This window comes from Mustela lutreola, chromosome 2 (assembly GCF_030435805.1).
Source record: "Mustela lutreola isolate mMusLut2 chromosome 2, mMusLut2.pri, whole genome shotgun sequence".
Lineage (NCBI taxonomy): Eukaryota > Metazoa > Chordata > Mammalia > Carnivora > Mustelidae > Mustela > Mustela lutreola.
In genome coordinates this window covers 101,337,988-101,354,566 of record NC_081291.1, presented here as the reverse complement: position 1 = coordinate 101,354,566, position 16,579 = coordinate 101,337,988, and the positions used below count along the sequence as shown (strand labels likewise).

General features: G+C 48.2%; 1 protein-coding gene across 1 annotated transcript in view; it reads right to left on the bottom strand.

The window, feature by feature from the left end:
* The window catches only part of CLSTN2 (calsyntenin 2), a 623,667-nt gene that overhangs the window by 25,525 nt on the left and 581,563 nt on the right, over positions 1 to 16,579 (bottom strand). The window contains exons 9-10 of the mRNA XM_059162790.1: positions 14,358 to 14,520; positions 1,448 to 1,614 (exon numbers count right to left, since the gene is read on the bottom strand). Coding sequence (XP_059018773.1) covers positions 1,448 to 1,614; positions 14,358 to 14,520 — 330 coding nt within the window. The remainder of the gene's footprint in view (positions 1 to 1,447; positions 1,615 to 14,357; positions 14,521 to 16,579) is intronic.

Below are 16,579 nucleotides of genomic sequence, written 5' to 3'. Positions count from 1 at the left end.
GGGGTTCAAATTCTGGCTCCTCTCATTACCAATTCTGGGATCTTGGACAAGTTTCCTTTCTCTTAAAGTCCTCAGTCCCTCATATGCAAAATAGGAATATCTGTGGTACCTTTGTCAGAATTGTTCTGAGCCTGAATGAGTTAACAACCACAAAGCATTTAGGGCCCTGTCTGCCACTTGGGGGACCCTCAGTGCTCACCCTCATCAGAGTTTACTACTCTGGATTACAAACCTCAACCTGGATCACCGATTTCCTTGAAGACAGAGGGCTGGAGATGTTCAGAATCCACCCCCACCCCCCAGCCCAGAACTAATACATGGATGTTGATGGCATGTCTGATGTGACTGTAGCTTAAAGAAAAGCAGGACATGCTCAGGCCACCAGCCCCTCCATGGATCCCCTTGTCAGAGCCTCACTAGCCCCACTGGCAGTGGGAATAAAGGTGTTGTCTGTGTGGGGGGGAGCGACTCCCTCTCTCCAGGAGACGTAAGCCCAGGGCAGGAAGTTAGTAGAAGATAGGGGTGTGGGGGCAACCTCTACTCTGGTCACACAATCCTTGGGAAATGACCCACAGAGGAAACCCCACAGTTAGAGGGGATGGGCTGCCCTGTGCTCCTGGAGGCAGAGGGTGGCCTGCCTATTCTCACTAGTGTCTGTAAGGATTGATCAGGGGCTACGGCGATGTTGACCCAGCTCTTTGCTCCGGTTCCCAGAGGCTCCCTGCTAGCAGGAGCTCCTAAGGTCCAGGTGAGGCCAGAACTATTGCTGTCTGTGGGGTGGGGAGGCAGGAGGACACTCATGGGGGACATTTAGCTCTGTGTGTCCTGCCCCCTCAGGAAGCGCTTTTTTCCAAATGCAGTTTCCATGCTATTGGATCACGTGAATGTTTTTATTTTGCCTGAATCCACTCACATTCCCTTTGACAGAGACTGCTGGAAGCCCAATCTGTGCTTCAATTTCATAACCTGAGGCCCTGCAACCTCCGAATCTTCTAATTCCAGCCCCACCCCACCCACAGGTGACCTTCCTTCCTAACTTATATTTAACATGGCCAAACTCTTCATTCTATTTTAAAATATTTCCAAAGGGCATTCTGGCATGATGCTTCTGTTCATTTGGCAAATAGACAAAGCAATCCACCAACCCAGGAACCACTGAAACAGAACCGTTCCCTTCTGGTAGCTGGTGAACACATGCCTGCCCTTGGGTAGAGAACTGATGATATACAAGGGCTCCATCTAGGAATTTCAGGACACAGTGCAAGTCCCCCAGGGAAGTTACAGTCACAAGTCTCCCCACTGCGCCAGCACCTTTGCTGCCACACCACCTCCAGGCAACTCAACCTGGCGGGGGGGGGGGGGGGGGGCGGTTCCACTTCCCGAGGGCATGGGCCATAGGCCTCCTCTGCTTATTTCTTATTGGTGGTGATGCTGGCTCGTTCCTTACCTTTATTCCTTGGCCGAGGCTTTCCAGGGAATTAATATCCAGTCCTTCCTTGCAGGCCTGCAGGCAGGAGATCACCTTCTGACTCTCCATTTTGCCAGGGCGGATAGTGAGACTGGCCAGGCTTCCGTGAAAGAATTGAGCAAAGCGAGGTTTGGTGACTTCTCCTCCTGAAAGGGAAAGCAGCAGGGTCATTAGCCCTGTGGAGACTAGATCCAGAACACCACTTCATGGCACGATCTGGCTGGAAGACCAAGGACACGGTGACTGTGTCCCCTCAGCCTGAGCTTTTCCTGCAGAGCGGGAAGCTCAGTGGCCAGACTCAACAAGAGGATATTATCTGCACCAAGATGTCGGAGCTCCCCAGCTGCACTGATTTAGAAATCCTGGAATTCCTGATTGGAAACAGCTGGCTTCAGAGGCATGCACGGTGTTAGGATAGAGAAAGGATCCTAGAGAGTAAAAACAGGAGGCCTGCTGTGTGCCTGACTGTCTGATAGGGACTTCAACTGAGCAAGTCTGCAATGAAGGGATCTGTGTTTCCCATTCACAGCCCAAGAACCTTGAGACTCAGAAAGGTTGAGGGACTTGGCACAGCACACACAGCTGAACCCGAGAGCTGGCTCTCTATTCCCGGTCTGTCTGACCCCAAAACTGGCATTTGCTTTCCCTAAATTCCACAGAGAGGTTGGCAGGCAGTCGAGGAATCCTAGAGACCCACATCCCTGGGCTCTGGCTCTCTTGCAATGAATTGATTTTGTCCCTGCTTAAATTCAAGTTCTTTGGCATAGGAGGACTTCCTTGATTCTGTTCTATCTCTATGTCCTCATCACCTACTTGTTTTCCACCTTCTCTCTAGGGGCTGAGCCGAGTCCTGTCTGAGCTCAATCCTGCCCTTCAGCACAGGAAACCGTTCCACGTCGCTCAGGTCAAGGCCCCTCCTCCCATTTTCTCCTTGGTTTTCTCAAGGTCTCTAAAGCAAAAGCCGCCCCTCGGGTCCATTTGAATCCTTACCTCTTCCAGGAGGCCTTCCCCACAGCTTTCGTGGAGCACAGGCCCCTTCTGTCTCCGGGCAGCCTGCACAGACAGACTAGCCTTGATCTTGCATTTCCGTTCAGAGAGGTAGTGGGACATATGAGAAACGTGGATGTGGGTTGAACCCAAGCTTTGCTAATTCCCTGGAAAGGTTTTGTAACCTCTGAGCCTCTGCTTGCTTGTGGGGGACAATTCTGGGTTTTGGCTCCCAGTTCCCCTGTCCCCTCAGAGGACTCCTGCAGCCTCCCCAGGACCTGACTCCTGCAATGCATCCCTAGCGAAGCGTGCTCCTGTGAGACACCACCCTGGAGGGCACATTTCTGACTGTTTCTACTAGAGTGACACCACAGTGACTTGTCTGCCCTTCCACTAGCCACTCCGTGCCAGCAGAGCCTGGACCTCAGCCGGAAGGGGTGGAAGGCTCGCCCCGGGTCCCTCTACCGCAGCCCTGGGCTAGAAGGGGCTCCTAATACCAGCATTCCTATATGCTTGACAGTTCAACTTCTTAGTAGCTAGTAGTCTTTTGTTATTCAAATTCCCTACTGTAGTTAATAATTCTCTATACTGATCTGTTGAAAGTGCAGTGTGGTTTTCTCCTGTGATTGAGTCCACACTGCTACACCTTCTCTGTTGGCACACATAACTTTTCTCTCACCTGTTCCTCCTCACACTAAAATACCACCTCCAAACTGCTTACATTAGGTAAATCCTGCGGTCTTTCAAGGTCCCTGTCAGCCTTCTGTGCCCTGCTTGCTCACAGAAACCTTTCAAGAGCCACCCTGTCTACTAGCCCTCTCCATGTCTGGAGCCCCCTCCCCGTCGGGAGCCCCCTCCCCGCCGTGTCCTCTCCTTGTCCTGAGCCTGGCAGCACGGACTTCATTTGAACATATCCTCAGAACCCGGTGTTGCTAATGGTTTACATGTGTGGGCTTTATGTCCTCAATAGCCTATGACTGTGGTTGGCAACGTTGGCTGCACACTTTCATCACCTGGGGAATCTTTAAAAAGACAAACTGATTCTGGTGTGGGGTCCCACCCAGAGAGATTGTGACTTAATTGGTGTGGGGAGTTCCAGAAACTCCTCAGGCACATCAAATGTAAAGTCAAGTTTAGGAATCCCTGGCTATAAGTTTCTTGGGTTGGATCTTTTGCACATTCCGGTATGATCTCTCTCTATGCCACCCTCTGGCTTACTCCTGCTACCCTTCCCATGCTGCTAGAATGTAGTTGTTTTAAGTCTCTCTCCTGGATGGCAGGGACCACTCATGCATTACTCAATTTTTTTTTTTTTAAGATTTTATTTATTTAGTTGAGAGAGAATGAGTGAGAGAGAACATGAGAGAGGAGAAGGTCAGAGGGAGAAGCAGACTCCCCATGGAGCTGGAAGCCCGATGCGGGACTCGATCCTGGAAGTCCAGGATCATGATCTGAGCCAAAAGCAGCTGCTCGACCAACTGAGCCACCCAGGCGCCCTGCATTACTCAATTTAATGAAGATGATACTGAGCAGGTATTAAGGGCAGAGGGAGGCACTGGGCACTTTGCATAAGTTGGCTCATTTATTCCTCTCAACAGCACAGGGCCTCTGTGTTGTCCGAGTATGCTGCACCCTGCCCAGCACAGAGCAGACCTTTCGTAACTGTTTCCCAGACTGAAAGGGATGGTGAATTAATGCCAGCAGAGCAGTGGACATTGTGGAGTCTCTCCAACATCCATCTCACCTCGGCCCTCTTGTAGCAGCAGCCCAGAGGTTGGCAGGAGTTGACTTGAATTCCAGGGATAGATTCTACTTAGTCACAGCTAACCAGGTTTTCCTGTTGCCCTCACTCCAGTGACTGAGTCAGGTGTCGACTTCAGATGAAGCCAATCATTACCTGCGTCCACTAAGCCACAGAGGTTGGCCCAGGAGTGATCATGAGACCAAGTTTAGGCCAATGAGATGAGAGAAGAAATTAACCAGCAGCCTTTGGGAAAAGAGCCTCCATTTTCTCTCCAGAAACTTTCTGGAACCCACTCTTGCTCTCTTCCCTGGATGGGATTATGTGAAGAAGGAAGGCTTGGAGCTGCGGCAGCCATCTTGTAGGCAGACCAGGGCCAACCAAGGTGATGCATGAAGGAGGGCAGGGCCGGGAGAGTCCTAGCAGAGGAGGACCTCCTCACTGCGCTACCACAGCACATCCTCAGCCGAAGGAGTCAATCACCCACCATCATGGTTTAAGCCATTTTGACTCACACTGTTGTTCTCTGCCACCAAAAACATCAGCACTTTGAAAATGAAAGAAGATTCTATCAAAGTACTTGGTCCACAGGGAACTCCAAACAGATTTGCCTTTGAGAAGTGCCCTGATGTGGCAATGACCTGAGAGTGAGGGGGAACCCATCTCAGGCCTTCTAGTCCAGGTCCTCAAAGACCCCATAGGTAAAGTACCCCTCAGTGCCATTAGCCTGTTCCTGCCCCAGCAAACGGGCACTTCCACTGACCTATAGAAAGAAGGGTATGAATGTGGGTGTGCATGGTGGAGCTGCCACTCTCCAGGACATTCAATGGGCCATTGTTTCCCTGCTTTGTCCACCACGTGTCCCCTTAGAGCAGCAGATGTAGAAACTACCATTTACTGGGTATGCGCTACGTCTCCAACACGGTGCCAAGTCCTCCACAGACATCATCTTACTGAACCTTACCTAACTCTTGGGATGGAGGTACTTTTTCTGTAGTTAGAATGGAGTAAACTCAGCCTGAGAGAGAGGTAAGTGGCCCGAGGCCACATAAGTAAGAAGTGGTGATGTGTGGGCCCCTCGGGCATGCGGGGCCACCTGGGGCATCCAGGAGTACTGGCCGGCCTGGGCCAGGGTGAGAATGACCAGAAGCCCTCTGTGGTTTGTCCTCTAGCCATCTCAAGGGCACACTCTGCAACTCCATGTTTAAAGACCAAAGACCAAACTTCATGACTCTCTCGGATGCTAAGACATTTTCCTACACACCGTTTTCTCTCCGCAAGACATTCATGTTCTGTACTTTTGATTCAAGGATCCCAGCTCTGTGATGTACTCTATGTATTAATGGTGCAGCTCCAGGAAATTGATTCAATTAGCACTTTGCAATAGGAGGCCAGCATAAAATTTGAAATATATTTGCACTCAGGGGTGGCTGGGATGCAGGATTTAAAAAATAATAGATACATTGAAAATCTCTTTCTTTTTAATATCTGGGGTGTCTTCATAAACCACATGGATACTCTGTTAACCTTTAGACACAAATATGCTCCTCATGAATTATTTCAAGAAAAAAAAAAAACATATCCTGATTTCTTACACAAAGAACTTTCTCTACATGTTTACGAATGTGATTTTGGGTTTCCAAGGCTAGAACTGCACATGTTTCTAGAGTGTTTGCTGAAAGCCCAGCCTTCTGTTAGATTCAGCTATTATAAGATGTAGACCATGCTCTCTAGGAACTTATATATAGTTGGGAGAATAAAGTACAGACTCTGGGAAAATAAAAATATAAGAGTAAATTACCAGTGCAATAGATGATCTAAGGCAGGGCATGACTGATTCCAAACAAATGGTACAGATGAGGTGTCCAACAGATCAGAGCAGAAAAATAATAGCCATTATCTCTGAGGCCCTTAAAACATGGTAAACTCTTTCACATGCAATTTTATTTAATACTTCAGTGGCAGGATAGTATGTTTGAGACCTTAGCCTCTATTGTTTTGATTTTTCCTGAGGATTTCTCCCATCTTATCCTGCCTTTAGACACATATCTGGAACCCTAGGAGGGTGGGGAAATCTCGGTATGGATCCACATTTGGGGAAGAGTAGAAGAAGAAACTCTGGCTTCCCGCAGACAGGAAAATGTTACCCTCTAGTTGGGGGGCTGGCAGGGAGGTAGTGGAGGGGGTAAGGACATAGAGGTGCAGAGTGAGCCCCTGAAGCCAGTCACCTGGTCTGAGCCTTGGCTGTGGAGCACGATGCTGGAGGGGATGCTGGCCTGTCACATCTGGACAGATAGGCGGATGGCCTGCAGATGGTCTTACAGAGAAAGCATGAGAAGCAGGAACATATTTTTGTGTCTCTAAGTAAGACAAGGAAATACTGAGAGAGTTTCCGGCCCCATAAATCCCTTAGTGACAGGACCAAAGAGTTGAGCGCCGTTTCCATGGACCTCGGCACAGGACGGTGCCTGGATGCCCCCCAACACCCTAGTCCCACATAAACAGCCCTGAAATCAGCTGGCACCAGGGAAATGGAACAATTTCCAATTTGCCAAGGTCAAATCTCCCCCGCTCAGACAGAAGAAGGGTTCAAAGTGAAACTAAGATGGGTGTGGAAAACACAATTTTTCTTTGTGAATTCAGATTCCTATGTGCTAGACTCCTAACTCCTTTTCCAGATGATGTTTTCAGAGTTTGATAACTTGCCCACAGCTACACAGCCAGGAATTAGCGAAGCCCAGATTCAGACCCAGGTCTGGCTCACTTACAAGGCTTTGACCTGCACGCTGTCCGACAGATGGGGCCGGGAGGGTTCGAAGAGGATTCCTCAAAGGATGTCATAATTGGGATGCTTCATGAAGATGGGGACAGGTTGGGACTGACACAACCCTGGGGAAGAATATCCAGTTACACTGGGTTCTGTGGACACAGAAGGGCTTTGGCAGCAATTGCTCTGAGCTAGAATTTGTACTGGGACTGAACTCCCCTGAAACTTTCCTTCAACTGAGAGGTGGGGCCCACCCACCTCAGTAGCTTTTGAACTACTTCCCTCTAAATCTAAGTAGAAGACCTGCATGGTGTGAGGGTGCTGTCTCCCTGCTCCAGGAAGTGTGTGTGGGATGCTGTTGCTCCTTCCCTTCCCACTGTCATTCCCGAGTGGGTGCCGCATTTCCTCTTGCTGGCGTTGAATGCTGCTCGGTGTCTGGCTTGTTGATGGGGATGCCCGTCAATGAACACAATTTCATGGATGGTTGGGTATCCAGTTTGAGCAATGCAAATGGTGAGACAGTCTGAAATCTTGTTTTCCCTCATTTCCTCATTTTGGTGATGGAGACACCCATCGAACGTGAAGGCTAAGTGAAGTGTGTAACAGATCCCCAGGGCTAGAGCTTCAGAACTGTCTGCACGGCCCCAGGGCTGCAGCTGTAGGCTACAGGGGACTTGTGGAGGCATACCATCTGCCCTTACAGCTGACCATAACCATTCATAGTAGGCTTTCTCAACCCCTTCCATGTCTATCTCTCCAGTCTTTCCAGCAGATGTCTCCTACGTGGCATGTTCCAAGGCGTGACCCCAAAAATCATCTCTGTGGGGTCAGGGACGTGAATTCATGGAGTTGCAAAGGGTCCTCATATATCACCCAGGAGATTCCCTCTTCATCCTCCAGATGGAGAACTGAGGACTAGAAAGGCAAGGCATTTTTCAAAGGACCAGAGCCATAGGGGAGGTCTGGAATCCTCTTCTTCTAGCTCCAAACTCAACCCTCCCTATATTGGACCATGATGGGTCTTAGTTACCTTTAGGACTTAGCTTGACTTTGTCCAGTCTGTGGGAAAAAATGCCCTGGGAGTTCACTCAAGTGATTTGACTCCAGATTCCAGAATCCTCTGGTCTTCTGTACTTGAATATGCAATGTCACCAGGCCATCCATCGTCTCTAGAAGCGGAGGTGGTGTAGAAGGTGCAAGCGAGGGTCAGGGTCTGGTGGCAGAGACCTGGGTGCAAATCCAAATCTGTGTGGCCCTTAGCAAGGCACTTCTCTCCCCTCTCAGTTTTCTCATCTGCAGAGTGGGGATCCCATTTTAATCCAGGCAATAGGGTTATGAAAGGGGAAGGCATGCACTTAGCTCCACAGGGTGTAGGAACTCAAGAATGGCAGCTAGTTGTAGGGGCAGTGTGAACCAAGGGACTCAAACATGAGATCACATGATGTGAGTTTTCTCTATCTTTCCCTTCAGTGGCTCCCCCCGCCCAAGTGCTTCTCTCAGAGAACTTGAAACAACACTGTTTTTGCTCCAAGATCCTTGTCAAATTTTCTAATTGATATTATCTTCAGAATATGATACAAAATTAGAATTACAATTCAGTTATACTGTGTTCCAGCCATGAATTTTAAAGCAGACTTCATCTGTGTCTTCTTTAAACTAATATACCTTCATGTCAAATTAACAGGGCCTAGAACAATCTTTTCTTGATTTTTCTGACATGGTTAATACCAAGAGACACCTTGTTAGTCATTCCCGTGTGTTAGACCACAAACCACATACCTTTGTCAAAACAGCTTCAAATATGGGATATAATCCAACGAACATTAGCGACTGACCTTCTCTACTGACATACTGGAGTAGAGAGAAAGGTGAGGAGAGTAGAATCTGGGAGAGCAGACAATCCTTGCCTTCTGTAAACTACAGCTGAGCAGGGGATGGAGAGCTGCACTGGCACCTTCAACAAGATATGTCCCACAGAGTGCTCCAAGAACACTGTCTCAAAAGGAGCGAGTTCCATGGTGAAACAGGACTGAGAAACAAGGGTTAAGTAAGATCCAACAGACTGCTTGATTGGTGGGCTCTGGAGAGCTTTTAATAAACTAACGAGCCCTGTGATTCTCCTCCAGGCGGGTATGGGGATAAATGAGGCGGTTTCCCAAACTTGACCATGGCCTCCTTTTGGAAGGGGCATCCTGTGGGACTGGAGCTTCCTGAAGTCCTCCCTGGGAAATGTCCACCTGACTCTAAGGCAGACTAGGTTAGCACATGCCTCTTTCTTCCAGCAGCAGCGACCCTAGGGATGTAGAATAATTTCAACACAGACTTTATTAAGATAACTTGTACTAAATTAGACCAAGCTGATTAAGTGAAGGCATGTACTCCAAGTCCCTGCACTAATTTTAGTGTCTGGCGACAAGATGACCTGGAAACGTGCACCAGATCTCAGGACCACATGTGGCTCCAATTCCCCTCTGTCAGAAGATGACATGCTATTGATTATTGAAACTTGCAAGGTTATTTCTGCCTTTTTATCAACACTTGTGACCATCCCTATTTTTTGCCTTGACTCCTCCCAATGGTCACAGTGGGAGTTCTCTATCTGCCCTTTAACAAGAAGTTCTAATTTTTAGAACCATCCTTTTCTCTCCCTCCTGTGGCTTTATTTATTAAGTAGTGGGTAGGACTCAGCAAGACCAGGACCTAGGGTAGAAAGGTCTTGTCCAAGATGACGATAGTGTCCTAGTCAGGAGCAGCAAAGCTGGATGCTCTAGGAAAGCTAAGGTCTGGAGTGGAGGAGAGTCTCTAGCAGAAGTAGGGATGAGGTGGTTGCTGTGGACGGGTGACAGGTAGGGAAGCCTGCAGTGAGATCTAGCAAGAGTAGTAAGGATGAGGGAGGGAGCAAGATGGTGGCTTCTTGACGGCATGCCAAGAGTCGTGTTTCTGAAACCTGGTTAGCCACTTCGATGCAACACACAGAGAGGTCTCAGTTGTGGTGTCAGGGGGGAGGTGGCCCAGAATCCCACCTGCTGGGGCACCACCCTGAAACCCCGGGGGCTCCCTAAGGTCCTGGTCTGACATGGTCATGGGACAGCTGCCTCCCAGTCCCCATGTAGGCGGGCCCAGTTTAGAAATCCAGGGGCAAAGCAGGTGTGAGGATACAACCTTTGTAATACATCAGCAGAACTTGGATTTTTGTTGTTAGAAATGGATGAATAGGACATGTAAAGAAAAGGGCAAATTAATTCGTCTTTTAAATGATCTTCTCCCCTGACAAGGCCCAGAGAGGGACAAGGAACCTGAAATTTCCCTAAAGGCAGCAGTTTCTGAGTTGGCCCACACAGAGCTCGGCACTGAGAGGGTGTGATGCCATCCTGAGAGCACAGAAGGGAAGGCAGGGCAGTATGCATTGGCCGCAGAGGGGAAGAGGACCCTTCTACCATGCGAGGTCCATCCTCGCTGCAAAAGCCTTTCTCTATGATTAAGATACATGCTGGAGGCGATACTGGCAACATTTCTTAAGTGTGAATGAAGTCTCTCTTTTTCTTTTCTGAATTACTAGAAAAACTACCAGTGAAAATGATGTTCCACCGATTACTTTGGCTTTCAGATTCACCAACAGGACACAGCAGGCTAATTGGGACTGCGGAGACTGCCCAGCCACAGAGCTGGAGCCTGGGCCCGAGAGCATCCAACAAGCAGATGCTATCAAATTATTTTCTATCCCCATTGTGAAACCCCAATTGGAAATTTCACAAATGGGAACTCATTTCCTTGCCAACCTCAGAAGCACCTAAAAAGCTCCCCACAATCGCAGGCCCAGAGGCAATTAGAGCCTCGCCCAGCAGGCTTAGAATATGCATGTAAGTGGATTTCAGAAAGTTAGCAATGTGCCCAGTAACGGCTGCATCGTGGGCTGTCGATTTCACAGTCCTGCAGCCTGCAGAAAGGGCTTCTAACGTGTTCTTCCAAGACAAAGCATGGCTCCAAGGAGGATGAATCTTGACGCGAACCCAAGCTCCTTCAGGAGGCCGTCTGGCATCTTACAGTCACGACAGGTTGCCACTCCTCTTCCCAGTCTCTTCTGCACCCATCCCGGTCCCTGTACCTCACAGTGACATTGACTGTGCCCACGTTTCTGTGAAGATTCCTTATTTTCCTGCTGAACTCTCACCTATCCTAGAAAGCTCAAGTTTCAAGCTTCTTAAGGACTGTCTCCTATGCTGAAAATGTGCCAGTATATCACCTTTCCTCTTGGGGAAGAGACCCAAATCTCCATGGCCTGAAAGATAGTGTGATCAGGGTCCCGCCTACACGACAAGGGTCATGTTCCAATACTCGTCTTCTGACTGGCTATTCTCCCGCCTCACTGACCTTCCCTCTGACCTGCAGATGGACCTGGCTGAGCAGGGTCCATGTGGGAGGGTCCATCCTGAGGAAGGGAAGAAATGTCTGTGCACACAAGGACCCACAGGAGGCTGGAATCACGGAAGCCAGAGCATACCCGATCTGCATACCGCCTGCCATGGGGGCTCAAGTGCAAGGAGCAAAGAAGTGATGGAGGAGGGGACCAGCAGGTGTTTTCCAATGGATAGATACATTTATTCCAGTGAAACATGCTAAACATGCCTCGTTTAACTATCACCTTTTCCTTACAAGGACAAGGGAGGTTTTATAGATGAGAGAGTAGTTGCTCTGGGAAGCTGCAGATTCTGCTGGGTCCATACAGCTAGGATGTGGCAGGATGCGGGTTTGATTCACATTCCAAATTTTCTGACTCTAAAACTTAAACCCTTTTTCTTTGTTCTGTGGAGGGTCACTTAAGGAAGTGGGCAGCCAGGGATTAGCAAGGGGAATGCCGGGTGGCTGTGGGTTTTTGATTCCAGAGTGGACAGATGTGTCTGAAGTTTTCCACATCAGCTCCTGTGTTTTCCCAAACACATAGTTCCATCAACAAAATGATCAACCAGCCACAATGAGGAGAACACAGGCTCTAAAGACTTGGGGTCAGGCAGGTTTGGCTGGGTGACCTCGGGTCGGCTCCTTCACCTCTGAAAGCCTGACGTTCTTTATCTACAAGCTGGGACTCCTGGCTCTTTCTCACAGGACTACGAATACCCAGGTATGTGAAGGGCCTCCTCGCAGCCCTGGCTCTTAAAGTGTGTGTGTGTGTGTGTGTGTGTGTGTGTGTAGGGGATGGTGGTTGTGGTGGGAGCAAATATTTCTTCCTATTGGTGTACAGGTATCCAGATGGAGTGGAGTCACATCTGGTCCTGAGGAAGAGGGCCATCTATGCCTCTCAGACTGAGGGAGAAGTCAGCAGGAATCACTCAGAGAATCTGGACACTGAGCCTGGAGCCCACAGCAGGGGGAGATTGGGGTTGCCTCATTTAGGGAAGGGTGGTTGTATTTTTTTATGTGGGAAGGACAGTCAAATATCTGTGACTAAGCGGATAGGCCATGGTGCTTATCAGTATTGTTCATAAAATAGTTTGCTTTTTTTTTTTTTTCCTTCCAGACACATTGTAGATTTTTACTTTCCTTCTTTCCTGGAGTTAGGTGTGGACGTCTGAATTGCTTAGGCCAATAAAATGAAAGTGAAAATGATCAGTGTCACTGGTGGATGAAAGCTGTAAGAGCTCATGCGCCATTCATCATGTTTTCTTTTTTCTCTTTCTCAGTACGAAGCAACAGGGCTTCTCTGTCTGCTTGGGTCTCAGACTGAAGGAGAAGAGAAGAGCCCTTAAGGATCTGCAGTGAATACAGACTGAACTATCTTAAGTACCTGAGAACTGGGGCTTGATTGTCACTGCAGCACAACTTAGCCTATGCTAACTGATTCAAAGAGGAGGTCATCTAAATTCTTTATAAAAGTACTTTTTATTTTGGTGGGACTGTTTTCCCGCCCAGAAGACATGCAACTGGGCAACAGTGCCTATAACTGGCCTTGTAGAGGTGGGGGCAGGTTTCCATTGCAGGCTGGAGGGACGGGGATCTGAGTGTGGTCTCTGAGGGCCTCTAAAGGAGGAGTCATAGTGAGGTTCATAATGAGGCAGTCACTGGATGGGTGGTATCCAGGCCATGTCCCAGAATGTCCACAGGCTGGCTGTGCTGTCCAGCAGGGGCACTGAGCCATAGGAGAGAGCCAGCACTCTGGCCCGACTGTGTTCAGTGACTAATGATTCCTGTGCCATCTCTGGATCAGTGGCTTGCTACACTCATTAGTTTCATGAACTCTCACCAGATGACAGTTTCCCTTTTCTGAATTCCTGGGGAATTCTGCAATACTGATAAAGTTCTTATCAAGTTCTATTGATATGTCCAATGAACTTCTTAGTATCATGTGACCTATGTCAGATGTTGAGTCGGTTACCATGAGGTTGGGTCATCTCGGAGTAGTAATCTGTGTATTTGGGGAGCATTTTTCTTCCCCTCTGTGATTGCATTGGTATTTCAAAGTGCCCTACTTTTTTAAATTTTTTTAAAAGATTTTATTTATGTATTTGAGAGAGGAAGATTGAGCATAAGCTGGGGGAAAGGGGTGGAGGGAGGGGGAGAAGCAGGCTCCCTGCTGAGCAGGGAACCTGATGTGGGACTTGATCCCAGGATCCTGGGATCATGACCTAAGCTGAGGGCAGAAGCTTAACTAACTGAGCCACCCAGACACCTAGCACCCTACCTTTTAAGGGAGCAAAAACAAAGTCTCCAACAGAACTGAGTGAAAGGCAGAAAGGTTAAATGTATGTTAAAAGAGCTGGTTTTCCTGGTTGCAAAGGGTAGATTAGCCTTCTAGTTTGGGAATTGGAGGAGAGGCAGCAGCAAAGAAACTGAGGAGGGAGCAGAGAGCTTCTAGTGGAAAGGCAGTAAGAACCCTCTGCCCTTAGTGAGTGGGGAAGGGGCTCAGAGCTGAGCTGAACTGGACAGAGGCCTCCCCAAACCACCCCCCACAGCCCTCCATATTTGTAAACTCCCAGAGCAGAGGAGTGGGGGCTTGGACGACTTGTGTGGGGATAGAGGGGGATTTTTGGCTATGGATTAACACTCAACAGAATCAAATAGCAATTTTAATATGGGATTCTACATTCAGCCTTTTATCTGCACAGCCCCAGTCTGAAATCAGAGAAGGTTCCAGAACAGTAAAAGTCACCAGCAATTTAGAGGCAATCATGAAACTGCTTGTGTTGATCTAAAATCAAAATCTGGTCCCAGGGGCTTCATTGTTACACAAGTTTAGTGTCTGGATTAATCCTTATTTTTATAGGTCCCGTTTTATTAGTAAGGGGTAGTAAATTTTCTAGGCTAATTCTCACATCACTTGCTTTTTTCCTTCTCTCTCTCTCAGTACCTTTCATGGATTGTACACAGATGGGCCAAGGAGAAGGGCTTGACGCAGTTACCTTGCCAACAAGCGCCGACTGTAAGTTGCATGGCTATATGAGATGGATGAATGGGCCAATCGTTGGTCACCAGATAGGGTTCATATGTTGCTCCATCCATGTACAAGGTAACTATGGGAAACTCCACATTGATGACGTAGTAATGCCATTCTTTATCACATATCTAATGAAAAGAAAGAGAACCAACACTTAAAATTGAATATACAATAAAACATCAAACAGGCTTTTATTCTAATTATGAAAGGGAGAGAAGACATTTTGGGTCAAAATTTTTTATTGCAAAAAACTCAATGCACATAATGGTTGCTGTAACTGAGGTTAGAAAAGCTCACATCAAACTTGATGGGGCAAACCATGGGGTAAAGGAATAGCAGAGAGTCCAATCATCAGACAAGTATTTGAGTATGGGCATCTTGGTCACATAATTAGCAGCTGTTGAGTCTGACAAGGTCTTGGTGGACAGGGTGGGTGACAGCTTAAATTTTCTTTGCATAAAATTTTTCTTAGTTCTTTAGTAGAGAAAAAAGTTAAATTGAAATTATTTTCCTAAACTTGGGGATAGGGGAGGCTAGAAAAAGAAAGATACTAGATTAAAAGTAGAAATGAAGGTGGGAATAGAGAAAGGAAGGAGGAAGGGAAAGAGAAAAATGAAAATGGAAGAGAATTAGGGGCTAGAAAGGAGCAAGAGAGAAGGCAAAGAACAGGGGACAAGGAAGGAGGATGGAATGCAGAAGAGTAGGAACTCCTGATTCCTTTGTCTCTAGGAGCAACCAAGGAGTAACCTCATGGCCCCTTCAACTTGAGCAAAATACATTCTGAGAAAGACGGTCTTCCTGAGGGGACTCACATACATCCTGCTTTGGAGGATGTGGGGAGACAGAGAAGGACCATAAATAGTCCTCCTCATCTGGACAGGTGCAGAACATTCTCACACTTATGGCCTCTCCCAACTTTTGTGCCCAGGATTCCTGGTCTTAGGGCTGGAGGCCAAAACCCAACTTTAATGGATGGGTAGGGACACTGGGGGCTAGAATGGAGTCATAACCCCTGACCTCAAGGAGCTGAACTCCCACAGCATGGTCCAAATGGAAAATGGAAACCAAGACAAAAGAGAAACCAAGTGGGCCTTGGGAAGGGAGACAGGAAGGTGGTCACGTTGGAGAATGGTGCCCCTTCTCTAAGTCCTTAAGCCAGTGCCTTGGGAGTCATGTTCAACATTCTCCACACCCCCCTCTCCCTCAAATCCCTCTGCACCTTGTGGAGTCCACCTCTGAAATGTCTCTCATCTGCATCCTTGTCTCCATTGCCCCCACCATCTTTGTCAGTGGAGACAGATGAGTTCTGTATGAAGGTGACCCTCAGGTGAGGGTATCAGAGCCCTCCCTACATCCCATTCTGGATTAAATGTGCTGTTTCTCATGAATAGATAACACCAACAGGGATGCTAAATGATCTTTTCCTTTTCATTTTGGAATAGGAATTTTTTCCTTAATGTTCTTTTTATATTGTCCTGTCTCATGTCTCAGAAAATTGCTCTTTTTGAAGCCCATTAGCCTGATAAAGCCTGATGAATATTTTAGGGGCCCCTGGAAGGTAATCAGGTGGTGTCAAGCACCACCTCCTTGCACATACAGCTCAGTACCTGTTTCTGAGGTCCTAACCAAGTTTATAGCCCTCTGGCTACAGGCCTGAGGCCAGATGTTGGCCTGGGGGCAGGCTCTTAGGCTGACCCAGTGTTGTGCGATGGTACAAAGGAAGCCCTGGAGACAAAGTCTAGGGGTAGTAAAAGAGTGGGGAACTAAGAAGGAGGCATCAAATCCAAGCAGGCCCATCCAATGCACCTTGGACTTGACGTCTGCAATAAAGAATACGCAGACAGCATATTTCAGAACCTGGAAGATGGCTCACATCCTGGGGAGGGTCTCTGAGGCATAGAGATATCTCTGCCCAGTCCCAGGGTGGGCTAGGAACAGGTGGTAGTGCCATGGCCTGACTGCACCCCATGCCCTTTCTAATGTAGCAGAACACGACAGTCAACCAGGCAATCCTGGGCGGCTCCCCTGTCCTGGCCTCCACAGCCCTCTCTCTGCAGCTCTCCTCTCGGGCATGACTGCCATCTTGAATCTGTATGCTGGCTGACTCTCCAGCATTCCACACCTGCTGACTCTGGGCAGAGATTGAACCTATGGCTCGCTTCCTCTCATGACACTTACGACATTTTA